Source organism: Sebastes umbrosus, chromosome 1 (assembly GCF_015220745.1).
Source record: "Sebastes umbrosus isolate fSebUmb1 chromosome 1, fSebUmb1.pri, whole genome shotgun sequence".
In the NCBI taxonomy this organism is placed as follows: Eukaryota; Metazoa; Chordata; class Actinopteri; order Perciformes; family Sebastidae; genus Sebastes; species Sebastes umbrosus.
In genome coordinates this window covers 10,419,884-10,436,791 of record NC_051269.1, presented here as the reverse complement: position 1 = coordinate 10,436,791, position 16,908 = coordinate 10,419,884, and the positions used below count along the sequence as shown (strand labels likewise).

General features: G+C 41.8%; 1 protein-coding gene across 5 annotated transcripts in view; it reads right to left on the bottom strand.

Moving 5' to 3' along the window:
- sema3fa (sema domain, immunoglobulin domain (Ig), short basic domain, secreted, (semaphorin) 3Fa) overlaps positions 1 to 16,908 on the bottom strand; it is a 55,072-nt gene that overhangs the window by 5,943 nt on the left and 32,221 nt on the right. For 3 of the 5 annotated variants that reach the window (XM_037781032.1, XM_037780999.1, XM_037781007.1), the window contains exons 5-11: positions 15,121 to 15,240; positions 13,682 to 13,768; positions 12,370 to 12,463; positions 9,161 to 9,280; positions 6,570 to 6,709; positions 5,371 to 5,485; positions 489 to 558 (exon numbers count right to left, since the gene is read on the bottom strand). In XM_037781032.1, the coding sequence (XP_037636960.1) occupies positions 489 to 558; positions 5,371 to 5,485; positions 6,570 to 6,709; positions 9,161 to 9,280; positions 12,370 to 12,463; positions 13,682 to 13,768; positions 15,121 to 15,240 (746 nt within the window). The remainder of the gene's footprint in view (positions 1 to 488; positions 559 to 5,370; positions 5,486 to 6,569; positions 6,710 to 9,160; positions 9,281 to 12,369; positions 12,464 to 13,681; positions 13,769 to 15,120; positions 15,241 to 16,908) is intronic. The other 2 variants (XM_037781015.1, XM_037781024.1) reach the window with 1 other exon arrangement.

Here is a 16,908-nt window from a genome sequence, read left to right as displayed (position 1 = left end):
AGCGCCGCATGTGTTTTTATCAGCTGGGTTTCAACGTGCCTGATGCCTGAGGGGAGGATGGAAACAATAACAGTATTTGTTTCCTCAAATACATTAATCAGGATGTGTTTATTGTGACTCGGTGCGCTCCTCTCCCTGCTTGTGTGCAGTCAGAATCTCAAATTTACATGTCTGGTTGGTTCCCTTGAATTTTAATGCTGCTGTGCGTTGAATGACAACTTGCTATCAAACCTGACCTATGAGGAAGTACTGTATAGGCTCCCTCAGTCTCTCAGAGGAGCGCGACTCCCTCTGGGCTCCACATTCACAGCCTGTTTTGTCTTTGTAGCCTGAATCTGACAGGCCATACGCAACACGGCATTTCAATATCAGAGAGAGAGAGCTGACACCTTCAGGCTGACTGAGAATGAATAGATACTGCAGGAGGAAACCAAAATACACCTTCTGCATGAAAGTTGGAGAGTTTGAGAGAGCTGTCAGTCACTCACCCTGAAACGGAGAAGACTCCATAGATGACAGGGTTCTTGTTGTCTTGAGTTGGCTGGATATACACATCCCCTGAAAGATAAAGACAGCATTTATCATAATTAGTCACAGTGGTAAACCATGAAAAGCAAAAGTGCTCAGATCCTTAAGTGAAATTACACTGAAAACAATCAGAAAATACTCCATTAGAAGTAAAAGCACTGCATTCAAAATGTTACTTAAAGGTTGTAGTGTTGCTCAAATACATTTTTGTTATAGTAGTTGAAATTCTCATTATATCCTGACAGCAATCAATACATCAAATTAATTAATTAATTATCCGTAACCGCTTTTCCTGTTCAGGGTCACGGAGGGCTGGAGCCGATACCAGCCAAAGTACCAAAGTAACTAGTAACTACAGCTGTCAAATAAATGTAGTAGAACAATAAACACAATATTTCCCTCTGAAATGTAATGAAGTAGAAGTATAAAGAAGCATAAAATGAAAATATAAGCACCTCAAAACATTATTTAAGCAATTGAATAAATATTATTAGTTACATTCCACCACTGATGAAAAAAGCCAGCGTTTCCACAGAAGCACAATAAGTGTCATGATGAATGGTCAGACAAAGAAAACACAGCGTATTAAATAAATATTAGTGTCTGCGTCGCGCATCAAATCATCCCAAGTCTTTATTAGTTCCCAGAATGCCCCTGGTTCCAGCCCAAAGTAATTGTAACTGTGACATATGGAGACGTTGTGCTTCCTGGGAGGGGGAGTTAAGGGAGACTTCCTCATGAATTGCGGTTAGCAGAGCCTCAATGAGATCCTGAATCCAAACTCTTCCAATGCTGAAACTACAGTTCCTGAGGCTCAGCGGGGAATAGAAGTGAAATAGAGATCTCTGGTGAAACATGACTTTAATAGGAGCCATATGCATCCAGCGACTGTGGGGGTGAGGCCGTTGTGAACCCTGCGTATCCTCCTGATGGCTTAATGAGAGAAAAGTGCAAGGAAAAACAATAAGGAAGAATAAATTTAAGGTAGACAGGTTGAGTGGAATAACACACAAGTCCATTTAATGCTGTGCATCAATGGGAAACCATTGAAAAGAGCTCAGCTCGCTTGTTTTAAATGGCCTTGAAAAGACAAGGACAACAATAGTCAGAAGTCTTTAGAAAACACACCAATTACAATAAATAGGCAAGAAATCCTATCCTCTCTTTTCTAACCTTTTTCGTTGTTATCAGTGAAGCTAGAAGACATTAAACTGCCGCATCGCAGTCAGATTAATCTGTCAAATATCACCTGAATCAACGTGAGACGCAGCATGTAAAAGAACAAAATGTTAAGCCACATGTGGAATTGAGGGAGAAATGTACCAACGCATGATTTGATCCTCGTGCCCTTGGATTTATCTAGTGTGCAACAAAATCAACACGAGGAAGCTTAAGCTCACATGGCTCGTGTAAAAACATCATTTTGGACTCTGCAAAGTTGTAAAATCAACAAACTCTCCCTTTGATCACGAGTTTGAAATCATTTCAGAGAAAGGCCTCCTCCCATGCCAAGGTATGAAATGAAAATGGCAGGTAATGGCTGCACACTAAAGCGAAAATTAACTTTTTGGCAGACAAAGTAGGAATTCATAACCCATCTGACGCCAGTTTGACAGACCTCCTGGCTGCACAACGAACGCAGTGAACAAGAAAAGAAATAAATCAGCAGTGGAACTAGAACGAGTTGCGTCACTGCGTCTTTAGTTTCTGATGTGTCGGATCACAAAGAGTCTTTGAGGCGCTCTCAGTGTTGCTTTAGCAGAGAGACATCTCTGATTGCTGAAAGCATAAAGAACACAAAGAGAGGGGATAAATAAGTTGTTTTGGAAAAGTAAAAACTGGATGAACCGTCAAGTGACTGCAGAGAGTATATCACTGGCTCCTTGATACCCACTCTGAAGGATGTGCTCCTGAAATATGCTGCTGAAATGTCCACTTCGAGGGAAAATTGAAAAACAAGCCTTAAGCACCAACATAAAGGATCTATGTCTTCATATATAGTAAAGAGGTTTAGGGATTTGCGGACTAGAAAATAACTCAATGAAAAGACAACGTTTCCCTCCACAATTACATCTCAGGAAAGGCAATAAAACTTGATCGCCCACACAATCATTCTCATTTTTTTGTCTGGCAGACATTTTCATCTCTCTTGCGTCTTTATATTGCTCCCGTCCCTCGATGCAACACTGAATGCTTTCTCTTCTGTTAGCCCCGACTGTGCCTCACCATCTGAATCTACTCCACTCTGTCCCCCGAGTCCTCACACAACCACTCTGAAACCTCTACAGGGCTTCATCAGGACCAGCAGGACTGGAGACAGAACACATTTCTACCAGACTGTCTGTGGTTGTGGGAAGACTGACCACAGAGCTGTGGGATGTTACACTGCACCTCAGGACTCGCGATGACCTCACCACGAGTGCTCGTCTGCACTGAGGCTACAACTGACCTGCTGTGTGCAGCCGCGCTGCCAACAGAAGAGCGTTTCTCTGTCACCGCCACGGAGTGCTCTTAATGCACAACACACATTTGCAACTCGCAAAGCCTCATCACAGCGGGAATAAGAGATGCTGCTCTACATTTAGCTCATAGCTGTGCTTGATGTTACTGGGTGAATTATTTAATACTGTCAAAATATGTATAAAGAAAGTATTGCCATGTACTGTATATATTACACGGCTTTGTTGAATACTCGATTCTGATTGGTCAATCATGGCGTTCTACTACTCTATGTAGAGCGAGCAAGCGCGAGTCCGACGCTGACTTTCGTTGACTTAACGGCCACAGGTGTCGCTGTTAACAAGCATTTCTGAAAGTTATAAATAGTCCCTTTAAGTAAGTTGCCGTGCAATAAGTGGGATAATGTACAGCCAGCTGATCGTTGTTGTGAAATAAACCTCGACAGGGCGATGAGAGACCCTGACGGCGGACCGAATACTTTCTACTACTACGAACACTACTTTCACACTTTGATTAAAGTGCATTTTAGTTAGTTAGAAACTTTATTGTCTTGAAAATTGTCTTTGGCTTCACCACAATCAACATGAATAACACATAAGACAATAGTATTGATACACCTCAATAGGTCTATTACAAAAAATACAATGTGAAAAATTCAGCGATGATTGTGATGGTGTGTGATTGTATTTAATAATTTAAATGCGTTTGGGACAAATGATTTCTTGTAGACATTCTTGGTGGCTCGTGACAGTCCAAAGCTCGCTCCTGAGCGAAGCAATTCAGATTGTGGGTACAATGAATGGGACGGATCACTTGGTATGTCAAGAGCTTTCTTCTTGGTATTCAGTACATGCCTGCCGCTTAGTTGCATCTGTGGTTTCCCCTATAATTTTGCTGGTCGTGTTAACCACTTGACAGTTTCCCTTTACATTTGACATGCAAGTGTCCGTACCACCACGCGACCATGTTAAAAGACAAGATGCTTTCCACCAGATCATTGTACACCATTTCAAGAATATCATGGCTCACCCTAAAGTCATTAGAGTAGATATAACCTCTGCATAGCTTTAAAAACATAATCTGTGTTATCTGCAAAATTTACGTGATTATCTATACAAGTTCCTAAGTATTTGACATTTGGAGACACTTGGTTAGCATTTCGTGCCACAAAATGACGTGGCAACTAAGATTACTTTTTATGTTATGCTATTTCTTTAAAGTTCTGCCTCACAGAAGACTTGGAACTTGATTGAGCATTATCTGTTTGAGTTGTCAAGGTAAATTTAAGCTTACAGTTGAAATCATCAATCAACTCTTTCTATCACTGAATTTTGTGTGTTTTATTCCCAGCGAGAGAAGATTTTTCTACTAAAATTGAGCAAAACCCAGTGGAAAGTTGTGAAAGATTTGCTGCTCATACCACCAGTCAGTGTAATTTCAAGGCTACAACAAATCCCTCGTTAATCCTGTCAGTCATGTGAATGACAGACAGGCCGGGATGATCCACATGGGGGTCGAACTGATCCCCGCTGCTCATTACTTTAATTACTCTGGATGCGTGTGTGTATTTGCTTTTCAATCTCTTGTTGTTTTTTTAATTTATTTATTTAATTACAAATTCCCTGCAAAGACATGTGGATGGTGCTCGAAAAGCGGAGCGATCACGGTCTTACAGTAAGGGCGTTACCTTTCAGGATATTACCTACAGTGCAGGAGCCATGTTGATGTTCAAAGGAATAGGCATGTCAAGCTTAACATGTATGAGTCAGTGATACCTTAATCTAAAGCTGCAGCTTCCCTGGGAAGAATCCCAGCATCGCTGCACATAAGCAGACACATGCTGCTGTAAACGCTGGTGTGCTGGCTGTGAGTCCCTCCAGTACAGTGAGCAAGTTGGCTCACACACACTGGAGCAAAATCTGAGTAGACGCTAATGCTGAAGGCCTTAACATCATGGTGAAAGTATGCAAAGCAAATGGAGGGCAAAATGTGACGAGAACTCTGCAAACGAGCGAGTTGTTGATACTGAGTCTGTCGACGAGAGGTCCATCTGGAGACCCTTGTTTTGAATTGTAGTTGCATGGTCACGTAAGAATTTTTCACTTTCCATCTGCCACGTATTCATTACGTGCTTCACACCAACGCCAAGCAGATGCAATAAATGTTCCCTGAGTGGTAGAATATGATCTGTTAAAAAGTATTTTAGATATCTGGTTTAACTTTTAAGATCACAAACAGTGATTAAAGGATCAACAGGTGGTGGACACACAGGACACACCTGGTGAGGGGGACGGGGTGTGTAAATGTCTGGAGATGAAAGGAAGATGCTCTGAAAGGGTCAGCGACGGAGGGAGAATCTTAAACCGGGAAATAATAACTCACTTAGTTCATCAAAGTGCGTCTCGATGCCGTCAACTCCAGGCACTGAGCAGATGAGTCGAGCTTTCAGGAACGTGCTCCACTTGTTGACCAGACAGCAGTGTCCACCGTCGTCATTCTGTAGGGAGAAGACAGTAGTCATACATCCAGCCAGCCAGCCACCTCTACGGAAAGAGTCTGACCAACGTCTGACTAGCAGCTGTTTGAAACAACCGTCCAAACTAACTGCACTGGGTCTGTTGTTATTATGGGGCCTGTATGAATAAAGATCAGCTCTGTGTTTCAGCTCGGCCCATCTGTACAGTAGGTCAGCCAACTTCTGCTGCACTGAGGTACACACTCAAAGCCTCGGGGAAATGATTCATGGGCTGGAACTCAACACATTTTACAGATTTGCAGAGCTGGAAGACATTTGGTTTCTTTTTTTATCTACTGTAACATCAAGTCCTGTTCTTAAAGTTTCGGGGTAACATGTTTTAATATCTTCCAGAAACAGATTAGAAATGTTTTACATTGTTATTATTAGGGTGGCAATGTCAGTCGGTGCACTACTTTGGTCCAGACTGAAATATTTTAACAGCTACAGGATGGATATTCATGGTGGCCAGACGGTGAGACCTACTCACTTTTATGATCCCCTGACTTTTCTTCTTCTATCTTTAGACACATCTGTGGTTTGTAGTTAAATATCTTGACTACCGTCAGGTGGATTGCCATGAAATTTGCTTAAATTCCCTCAATTTGAATGACTTTGGTGGTGCTGATCCTCTAACGCCACCAGCAGGTCAAACTTTTCACTTAGTCAGTGAAATATCTACAATCTACTGAAACATCTATTTTATGGATAAACAACACTTGGGTCAGAGCACGACATCGCTGAATAAACACAGGTCTGGCTTTGTATGGATGTATATGCATGTATACAGATGTGGACTAAAGTAAACCTTGCCGCTCAAACATTTCGTGCAGAGGAACAAAAATAACAACTTTTTTCCCAAACTTTTCCAAACAGCAAAGGTTTTCTGATGGTAATTGATGTGTGTTACTGTTTCGTGCTCAGCAATTACGGATGATCACGGGGAGCTTGTCTTTATGGGCCTCTAAGAAACAGGCGACGGACTATAACTCACCATTACAGAGACATGTAAACCTTTCAGTTGTGATGACCAACATGAGGTTTGCTGATGGATGTGATAACTCACCAGGCAGATCCGCCCTATCCTGGACTGGGTCATGGGACTCTGGCCCATCTCTGAGGATTTCTCGCGGAAGAAGAAGTAGAGCTTGTCATCATTCTTCTCGGCGCTGTCTGGGATGAGGTGTGCGTGGATGAATGTGGGATCTGTAGAAAAAGAAAGAAGAAAAAAAAATCAGACCGGCTATGGTGTGATGATCGCCAGCTGAGGCTTTGGTGTGAATAAAATATTAGAAGTGTCAAACCATTAAAGTGCTCAAAGTGCATAACAACCTCAGCCTTTGTCCTGTTTTATTTATCCATTAAGGTTAGGTTCACATTTTTCAAGCCTGTCTTAAACAATACTCAAATACCCACATGTACACAGGTTAAGCGATCCCTTCATTACATGCTTCCAATGTAAATTATGGGGGACTTTATTCAGTGAAAAATCACTCTGAAGTCCAGCTGTAGCTACTGTATGTGGCGTCAGTACTCAAGAGTCAGACATATGAAATGGATATCCTCCAAAGTTACATTCTTTATAGTTTGAAATTCCCTCTTTGTGTTTTCCCGCTGAGTTGCAGTGGAGGAACAATAACAGAAACAGGGAATCTTTCACTAAAAAGACTGTAAATTTGTAAGATATCTGTTTAATGTGGCTAACTCAGAATGCTGAAGCCTCATATTAGTTTAAGCTTAACTTTGACATGTATTTTTTACACAGAATATGCCCTTTTCACAGCAGCCATATTGACATGTCATCACAGGGTAAACACAGATGTAATTAATAACATTAATTATGGCCCTGTTCCATTTAGGTGGGCCAGGGGACTGGTATTGTGAAAGCTGGCTCACTGGAATGACAATAAATATAACGGGACCATAATTAATTTTATCAATTACGCCTGTGTTTACCCTGCAATTACATGTCAACATGGCTGCTGTGAAAAGGGCCTATTAGGTCTGTGGATTTTTGTATTAATAGTGAGGACATTAAGAGTGACTAGATATTGAACAATCTGATACTCCTGGAGAAAATGTTCATCCACGCATCCAAAGACTAATGAAAGGAAAACATGCAAAGTCTCTCCTCAAAGCTTATGAAGAACTGAGCATACAGTATATGATAATGACCCCTAGAGCTACTATGAAAGAGTGCAGTCTTATTATTTATTCACATATTTATTTATGTATGTATATATTTATTTATTGCTTTAATTTATTTTCTATTATTTTTTCGTTATTATATTATTTTAAATAATTTAAGTTATCTTTCCTATCCAATTGTGCCTTGTATGTTAAGCGGTGTTACTGAGTTTATGTCACTATGCCTTAATGTTTTTAAATGAATAAATGGTCTTCGATTAAAAAAAAAAACAATGGTGAATTTTGTATGAACAGGAGAAATGATTATAGTAGGTAAAAAATGGATTCAATGACTATTGTTTTAAGATAGACTTGAAAAAAAAAATTTGAAACTATCATTTCACTGTCACTGAAAGCAGTAGACCCCGAAGAAAAACACTTTGAGATGGGTTACATAGTCGGGAACTTGAAGCCCAGGACCCTCCGTACAAATGAGATTCAAAATCTCAATGGGATTATCCTGGATAAATACAGGTTTAAAAAAAAGCCATGTCCATGGAAACAAGCGAGGTCTTAAATCCTGTTTGATAGAACACTTTAGCCTCTCAGGGCCAAACAGCCCCACTATCACAGTATGTATGACCAGGTTTGGGAGGGCTCACGTAGTAACTGGATGCGGCGGCTGAGGTCTATTGAGAATGATTACTGCTGTAACCTAAATAATAGTAGCCCGGAGCTCAGAATAGACCTCTACTGTCCTGAACCCACCCCTTTATTTCTTCCTAGTGACAATGCTTAATATGGCATCACAGTGCGCTCCCACTGGCTGACTTACTGGGTCACCGCTGGGTGCCCCCCCCCACCCCCTCACTATGACTGACCAGGGTCCCAAATGAGGACAAACCAAAACCAGGAGGAGGAGGGGGGGTAACCAGGAATCATGTAATTGGGGGGGAGGGGAAATATCCGAGGGATTCCACATGGCTGATTAGCAGGACTCAGGTGTCCCTAATTCAGTGTACCACTACCAGGGGACTGTTGTCAGGGGCAACAGGGTCAGAGGAAAATCTGGGAGCCAGCGACACCGGGGGAGGCCGTGATTGATTTGGCAACATCAACCGAAAGCTCCCGACCAGCATTTAAAACGCTGTGGCAATCCCGGTTCATTAGAGAGCGGAGGCTACTCTCACTCAGTATTGACGTTCAGTGATTCCCCTCTGCTACGACACTACTGACCTTGTGGTCTAGGCTCCGCAGGCATGCAGTCAACAATTAGAGTAGTGCATTTTATGCCTCCAGTCAAATGATCCTGTGGTCATGTGGGGGCAGGATGGAAAGATCAACAACCTCATTCCTAGACGACGCAGCTCTAGGAACAGACGATATGCAGAAGCTACATACGGGAAGTCGCGTGAAACGTTACAGCAACATTTCTCAGGAGCTGAGGAATAAATTAAAAAACAGTCTGGAAAGAGATGAGTGAAAGAAACGATGCTGGCTGCAGAACAAGGCTCGAGTTGAGACATTTACCGTTTAACCATCTGGAGTTGTACTGATCCGTCCTCATGGCTGTCTGCTTCCCCAGCGTACGGAAGATAGCCGAGTCTGTTCCCATGAAATCAATGTAGACTCCCGAGTACAGCTCTCCATCTGTCAGTCACAGAGGGAGGAGGAAGGAAGGGGTGTTGAAGTCATGACAGATGAGAAAATGTTCAGGTTAAAGAGATGAACACAACGTCTACCACGTCTGATTGAAACTTCATTAAATAGTTGCATCATCCCTCCGGGTGTCATTGAAATCAGACTGATGGCACGTACAGCAGCTGTGGCCCGTTCACAGTTAGATGTTTCTACTCTGCATGATGATTATTATGTCTTTAAAAAAACACAGTACAGTGCCAAAACACATCATAATTTGAAAATCTCATCAAACTCGGTCCAGTAATGTCAGAAATGTCACATCTGGGTTGGAAATGTTGACCTCGCAATTATATTGCAATCATACTTATTATTATATCACACTCATTAGGCCAATCAGTGTAATTCCAAAGGACAGCTGGAGTTACACATTTTCATCATCGTCTGACATCAAACACGGAGGTCATTTTCAGTGCATGAAAGAAGGTGAAACTTAGTCATAGGTGGTAAGAAAAGCAGCAAGTGTAAAAAAATAACTCGTAACGCCTAAACCACAGGAATTCCAGCTTTTCCTGTTGTCCTCTGTGTGGTACGTCTCTGGCCCTGCCAGCTGTGAGAGCCAACCTGTAGCTAATTTTCTTGGTGTTACAGTTTTGTTCAGGTCAGCTGGAATTGAGCTGACATAGTGTAGTCAGTGAAGGTCCTTCTGTCTTTCTCTCTCTCTCTCTCTCACACACACACACAAACGCAAACACATGCAGGACAGGACAGGAGGTCACTGATCAACAGCAATGTCTGACCACCTGTAAGCTGCTGATAACAAACGACCACCCAGCGACATCAGAGCACACACACATCAGTCTGACAGAACAAGTGAACATAGATACAACTAGAACTCTACTAGAGCATGAATGACTAGCACAAAATGCAGCTTCTTAAATGTGAGGATTTGCTGATTTGCTCTGTCTCATATGATGAAAAGTGTCTTTGGGTTTTGGACTGTTGGTCGGACAAAACAAGCGATTTAAAAACATCGCCTTGGTCTTAGAAAAATGCTACTGGGCATTTTTTTTTACTTTATTTGGGTCACAATTCTCAGTAACACTTCATTTTAAAGGTCTGCAAATTTCATGGTAATTAGGTGATAATTAGCAATTAATCTATTTGAAATGACTGCCAAATTACAGCAATATTTACCTAAATTTATCTAAAATTACTTTATTATAAACATTATTTGACCATTATATGCTAAAATAGCATATAATGGTTAAAATAGGGCCCTTAGGCTTGAGAAGCGGCTGTGTGCTGCTCTTCATCGGAGGTGGAAAACCAAAACTAATAGAAAACACTTCTGAGCAGACACAAATCTCACCATCGTGACTTATTGTCTAAACAAATGTAACCTGGTAGCTAATGTAATGATTCAGGGAGTTTTTAAAGAAATTTCAAATAAATTATTTGCTAATTATTATCTATTTATCAGCAGACATGGAAATAAAGCATATCAATTAACTTTGTATTATTTTCCTGGAAATGTATTAAATAAATGACCAGCTATTTATTACTACTTATTGGGTAATAGCGGAATATAATTATTAAATAATGTTTATATTAGATGTCAAATAATAATAATAAAAGTCCAGAGTCAAGTCCCAAGTCAAGACAGCCAAACAAAGTAATTTTCGATAATTTTTTAGGTAAATTTTGAGGTAAATATTGGGGTAATTTGGCAGTAATTCCAAAGAAATTTCAAATAAGTCGGCGCCTGGGTTAGCTCAGTTGGTAAAGCGGGCGTCCATGTATTAAGGCTTGGTCCTGACCGCGGCGGCCCGGGTTCGAATCCGGCCTGTGGCCCTTTCCGCATCCACTCTCTCTCTCCCCCCTTTCAAGACTCTATCCACTGTCCTCAATAAAAATGGAAAATGCCCCCAAAAAAATAACTTAAAAAAAAAGAAATTTCAAATAAGTTACTTTCTAATCATCATCTAATTACCTGTAAAGTGTTACCCAATTAATTTTCATTTCATATACAAACCGATTAAATAATTAATGGAGAAAATGATGGGCGGATTAATTGATAATGAAATTAGTTGCAGCCCCAAACCATACATTGGTGCAATCTAATGCACAATAAGATGATTTAAAATCGTCACCCATAATCAGAGGAGCATATTACCTTATAGGAGCAGATACTGTAATAACTGACTTGTCACAATCTGCTGTGGTCTAAGGTTATGATTTCTTTGTCCCTCACAGTGGTGCAGTGGTTAGCACTGTTGCCTTACAGCAACAGGGTCGGGCCCTTGTGTGTGGAGTCTGGAGTTTCTCTAGGTTTTCTCAGTCCAAAGACATGGAGGTTAATTGTTGACTCTAAATTGCACGTAGGTGTGAATGGTCTGTCTCTGTGTGTCAGCCCTGTGATAGTCTGGTGACCTGTCCAGGATGTACCCTGCCTTCACGCAATGTCAGCTGGGATCGGCTCCAGCCCCCCCACAACCCTGAACAGGATAAGCTGTTACAGATAATGGATGGGTGGATGTTTCTCGTCAGGGGTTCCTAGTTTCCTGTTTTATTTTGAAAGACTTAACTTCTCCTGTCGTTTCAGTTCCTGCCTTCTTGTGTTTCCCCGCCTCCTTGATTAGGTTCACCTGTCCCTCGTTAGCCTTGCTCTCACCAGAACTCTGCTCACCTGTTCCCACATCCCCATTAGTCAGTCGCTACATATACCGGTGTACTGCCTGTGCTCCGTTGCCAGATCATCATCCTGTCTGTTATGTGCTATCTGCCATTTGGACCCTCGATCACTGTAAGCTTTTTTGAAAATGAATCACTGAATTTAGCCTGCTGCTTCCTTGTCTGTCTGAATTTGGGTCCAATCACTGTTTCCTCACATTGCAGACCGTGACAAGACATTTCAGTAAATAATATCAAAAACTGAAAGAAATTATTTAAATCAGGCAGGAATAAGTTTCATGTGGTTCCATGCACAGACTAAAGCCAAAGACACATTACAGAACATCTTTGTTTTCCACAGATAGCTATTTAAAGCTACATGTTCACGTTGTATGAAGGGGGAAAAAAACAAACAAGCAGGGACTTACTGATCAAAGCTGAGACGCTGTTCAGTTTGGGGTCATATGGACATTTTCCTTTCCCAGAATCCACTTTGCCAGGTTCAAGTCGGAAAATGTATTCCTATAAAATGGTAAAGAATTAGGAAAAGCATCATTAATACATTTTCTTGTTTTCTTTTCTCATTTAATAACAGATTTATTGTGTTTAAGGAATCATTTTTATGTGTGTATGGGGGAAGGTTTTTCTTTGAATGCAAAATGTACAAGGCACTTTGAAGTATACTCGGATGTTAAAAGCAGTTTTTAAACAGCCTCTCTCACAGCAGCACTATTGGATCTGCTGAGGGGAACAAAAAGCACACAGCGCCGGTTATCTGTGAGATGGAGAGGTGGAGGAAAATGCTGAGAGCAATCCAAAACTCATCCACCATGCGTCTGATGTTAGTGGCTCAAACAAGAATTCATTATTCCACAGTGCAAGAGGACATCTTGAACATCTGTGTCAACACTGGGTACGTGTCTACATGGAGTTGTGTCGGGTGCTTCAAAGCCGGCTGATGAAGTCTGACAAGTAGGAAATATGTAAAGGAAAGCAGAATGATGCCGAAAAGCTGCTTTTTTAACCTGTTCTTGGATATTTGTTTCAGTAACAAGCTACAGTTTGACTCAAAAATATGTGTGTGGATGAAAAATCGGCCATTTGGAAAAAACAATAAACCTCTTAAGGTGATAACCGCTTCAGTCAACAACACAGTTTTATTATTATGGTTACCATCTGCAGCACTAAAGCCTCCAAAACCAGTTTCAAATCTTAAGTATTTTTCTATAACAGTAATTTCCATGGCTAAATAAGCATAATTTTATGTATCGGGGAAAAAAAAAATATCCTATGATATCTATAAAGAGTTTATTACTGTTGCAAAATTCACAGAAAAAAAAATATAGAATAATTTCTTGTGAAAAAAACCCAAAATAGTTCTGACATTTTGAGGAAATTTTACGTTCATGTTGGAACCCATCCCTCATAGTAAGACTCGGATGGAGAAAATAATGTTTTCGGAGCCGTCACAGGCTCTACTGGCACGAGAATAGCACATTTCCAAAGCATTATTTTTTGTTGACTGCTGTTGGAGGGAAACATGTTTTCTACATTTACAAAAAATTCTTAATATTTTGATTGAGATTCAGCAACAAGCTGTTTTTGTAACTCCAACATCTGTGAAAACCAGTTTCATTTTGGATAGCTGTGCTATGCCTATACCACTCCAACTGATACTGAACTAGTACTCCAGGTGGGCACCAAAACTTAAGAGCCTTTACAAAACTCCCTTCAGCCCACCTTCGCCTCCAAAGGCTCTGATGTAGTGTAGTCTGCTGCCCGACTCGTTCTCCCTCCAGATTGGGGTGCCTGTAGGTAGTGGGACCCCTAAAACACAGACATGGCACAGTGGGCCACCTCATTACGACATTCAAATTGAATTTAACTTGATGAACATAAACAGAAGAGGAAAATAGGAAAGTGCAAAAAACGAAGGACCGGAAAAAAACAAGAAGACTCGACGAAGACGAACAATTCTAAAAAAAAATGGAAAGAAAAATGTCAAAGTGGAGTGAAGAGAGCCTTGTGGGTGATTTAGTACCCAGGTTGGATTAGACTCAGTGTCAAGCAAACACAGCTGCAAACTCCATGCATTAACCATGCAGGGCCGGGAAAGAAAACAGAAAAGGAAATGCAACAAAATGAGACAAGCAAAAAATGCATCACATCTAGCAGCATCAAATAAAGTGAAGGATAGAACAAATTACACTGGAATATAGTAAATTACATGACTGAATCACACTCTTAAATTAAACAGTCTAGTTTGGATGAGCAGGTTTTTCACGTAGAACTCGACAGGTTGACACAAACTCTGCAAAAACAAGCTCTGGAACAGCATCAAAGAGTGATGCAGTTAAAAGGAAAAAGTTTGCAGTTGGACTGGAAACGTGTGAAGCCCTCCGTGTACCAAGCGGGAGAATTTTGAAACAATTGGTTTCTGTTTACATCCACTGTTGCGGGAGAAAATCTTTACAGTGTGAAGTAACATAGCAGTTGGGCCTTAGGGGAGAAGCTGAATGACAAGAGGCCGGACTGACCTTTACATTGAAATCTGATCCCTCCATTTGAACAGTGAGACTAAGCAGGCAGCGTGGTGAATGTAAGTGTGTGTGGACTGTAGTCCGGCCGGCAGCTGCTGCAGCTCTGCGTGGCCGCCGTACTGGAGCGAGGGAGGGATGGAGGTAGGGATGGAGGGAGGGGTGAGCTACAAGGCTGATGATGGATGAGAGGCTCCATCAGTAATGATGGCCTTTCAGAGGCTCTCAGCCAGATAGAAAGACAGGCTACAGGCTTTGCTGTGTATAAACAGGTGAGTGGGGGGGGACTACGAGGAAGGGTATTTGCTATAGATATACTGTCAACGTGCTATTCCCAGCGGTAAAAGAAGATTGGTGTCTCAACGATCTCTAAGCGGTGGCACTTAGGTACCTCACCAACAGCAATTTTGCAATAATAATAGAGATCTAGATAGGACTGGCCATGAGCTTTTTACTTTGAGGTTTCCAGACCATGAAACAGCACGAATCGATGAAAAGCAAGAGGCAGAAAATGATGGAAGAGAAGCCGAGGAGCAAGAGCAGAAGGAGATTCTATGACCAGAGATTGATTTACAGATAAAAAAGAAGCGGAGAGCGGAGGTCAAAATGTCTCCATGGCTGCCCGGCCGCGTCTTTGGTTACCTGTGACCTGCGTCCTCGGTCCACGTAGGTGCAGATGGGGTTGTATGCGCCTGTTCCACACACATACAGGTGGGTCCGGTTCCACGGCTCAATCAGACGGATGAAGTTTCCACATTCTCCCTGTGGGAGAGCAAAACAGGATTAGAGATTTAGGTTAAAAAAATACTCCGATCACGAAAATGCAATGGAAAAAAAGGGTTACATAATACATAATGTCCCACTGATGGTTAATAACCCCTCTGCCTGCCTGGCTTAAAACCATCCCATCTATCATTTCCACTGCTGGCTGGCTCGTGTTTGGCAGCTCTGTTTCCTGGCTCTGTGTGTCGGCCTGGCTCGGGCTTCACATCAGACCACACTGTCAGAGGGGAAAATGTTTCCAAACACCATATAACAGTATGAAAAGCAGTGCATCTCAGCTGTGAAGTGTGTTTGCGACGGGGATTGAGGGTAGAAGCAATTCAATGTTCTGTCAGACTTGAAAACAGTTTGGCGACAAACAACACTGTTGAGTGAAAACTGTGGTTTTTAGAAAACAGAGACTCTAAAATGCAATTAAGGTTTTTTAGAAGAGACTTGTTGTTGTGAGCTTTTTCAAATCTCAACACGGATGTGGTTTATTTTAATTATCTAAGCGGTAAGACTTTTTTTCTTTTTGGGAGAGCAAACAAAGAGGTGCTGCTGGTGAAAACAACTCTGTGCTTTCGAGGTCTGCAGTTTTCTAATCTCCGTTTGTCCGACCAGCTGTGAGCCTTCCTGGTCTCAATCCACCCAAATCAAAACTCCCAGCTACAGAAATGTACAGGCCGATGATATCTGTTCAGATTTGTCCGTCATGTCGGCTACTATAGTGACAGCTGGCGGAAAAGAAAGGATGTACCAAGCGTAAAAAAAAAAAGATTGTATGCAGGATGGGGGATGAGCCATTTTGGCAGATCCTAGCAACACGACAGATGCACAAGTCAGAGGTTTGAGAGAGTGTGTGTGTGTGTGTTTACCCCTGCGTGTATTATTCAGCGCACAGTTGTGCTCCCCCGCAGAGAGCACAGTGGGGATGATTGCCTTTGACCTCCTGCCTGAACCGACATCCCCTCTGAATTGCTTTTGAATTGTCATCATCTGTCATTCCCTAAAGAGTGGGCCACGATTGCCAAGATGTCTCCTGGTAGCCAATTTTATTTCTTATTTTAGTAATGAAATTTCGAACCCACCTCTGACACACACACATACATACAGTATATGCACACAAAGGGCCAGTACGGTGTAGCCAGAGGCGGTGAGAGGCGTGGGTCACCAAACACGCATAAATGAACATTCCAGTTGGATAAACAGCAGCCTGCGCTGTCTACCAGCAGGGGAGGGCAGGGTTATTAGCCGGAGCCTCATCACCCTGTCGGTGCTCACCGCTCCTGCCAGCGCTCACCCCTAACATGGGTGAGACAAGTGTGTACGTGTGTGTGTTTTTGGGGGGGGGTCAGAAGGTGTGAACAAAATCAAAAGAGAAGGATCTGGTTTTTATATGAATTTCAATGATGAGTTTCCTTGCGGGGGCTGCACCGGCGGTGGCTGCGTTTGAACGTCTGAATCGTATTAACACTTCAGACAGGCTTCCAGTGGCTGACTCATTTTGTCTGCCTGTCTGGACAACACAGGGTAAAAAAATAATTACTCTGCAAAAAAGAAAAAAAGAAAATTAGATTATGTTAAAACATTGATTAGAAACATCTATACGAGATGTGTACGGAATATGTTTTCAGCTCGACTGAATGTCGCACGTTCCCGGTTCCT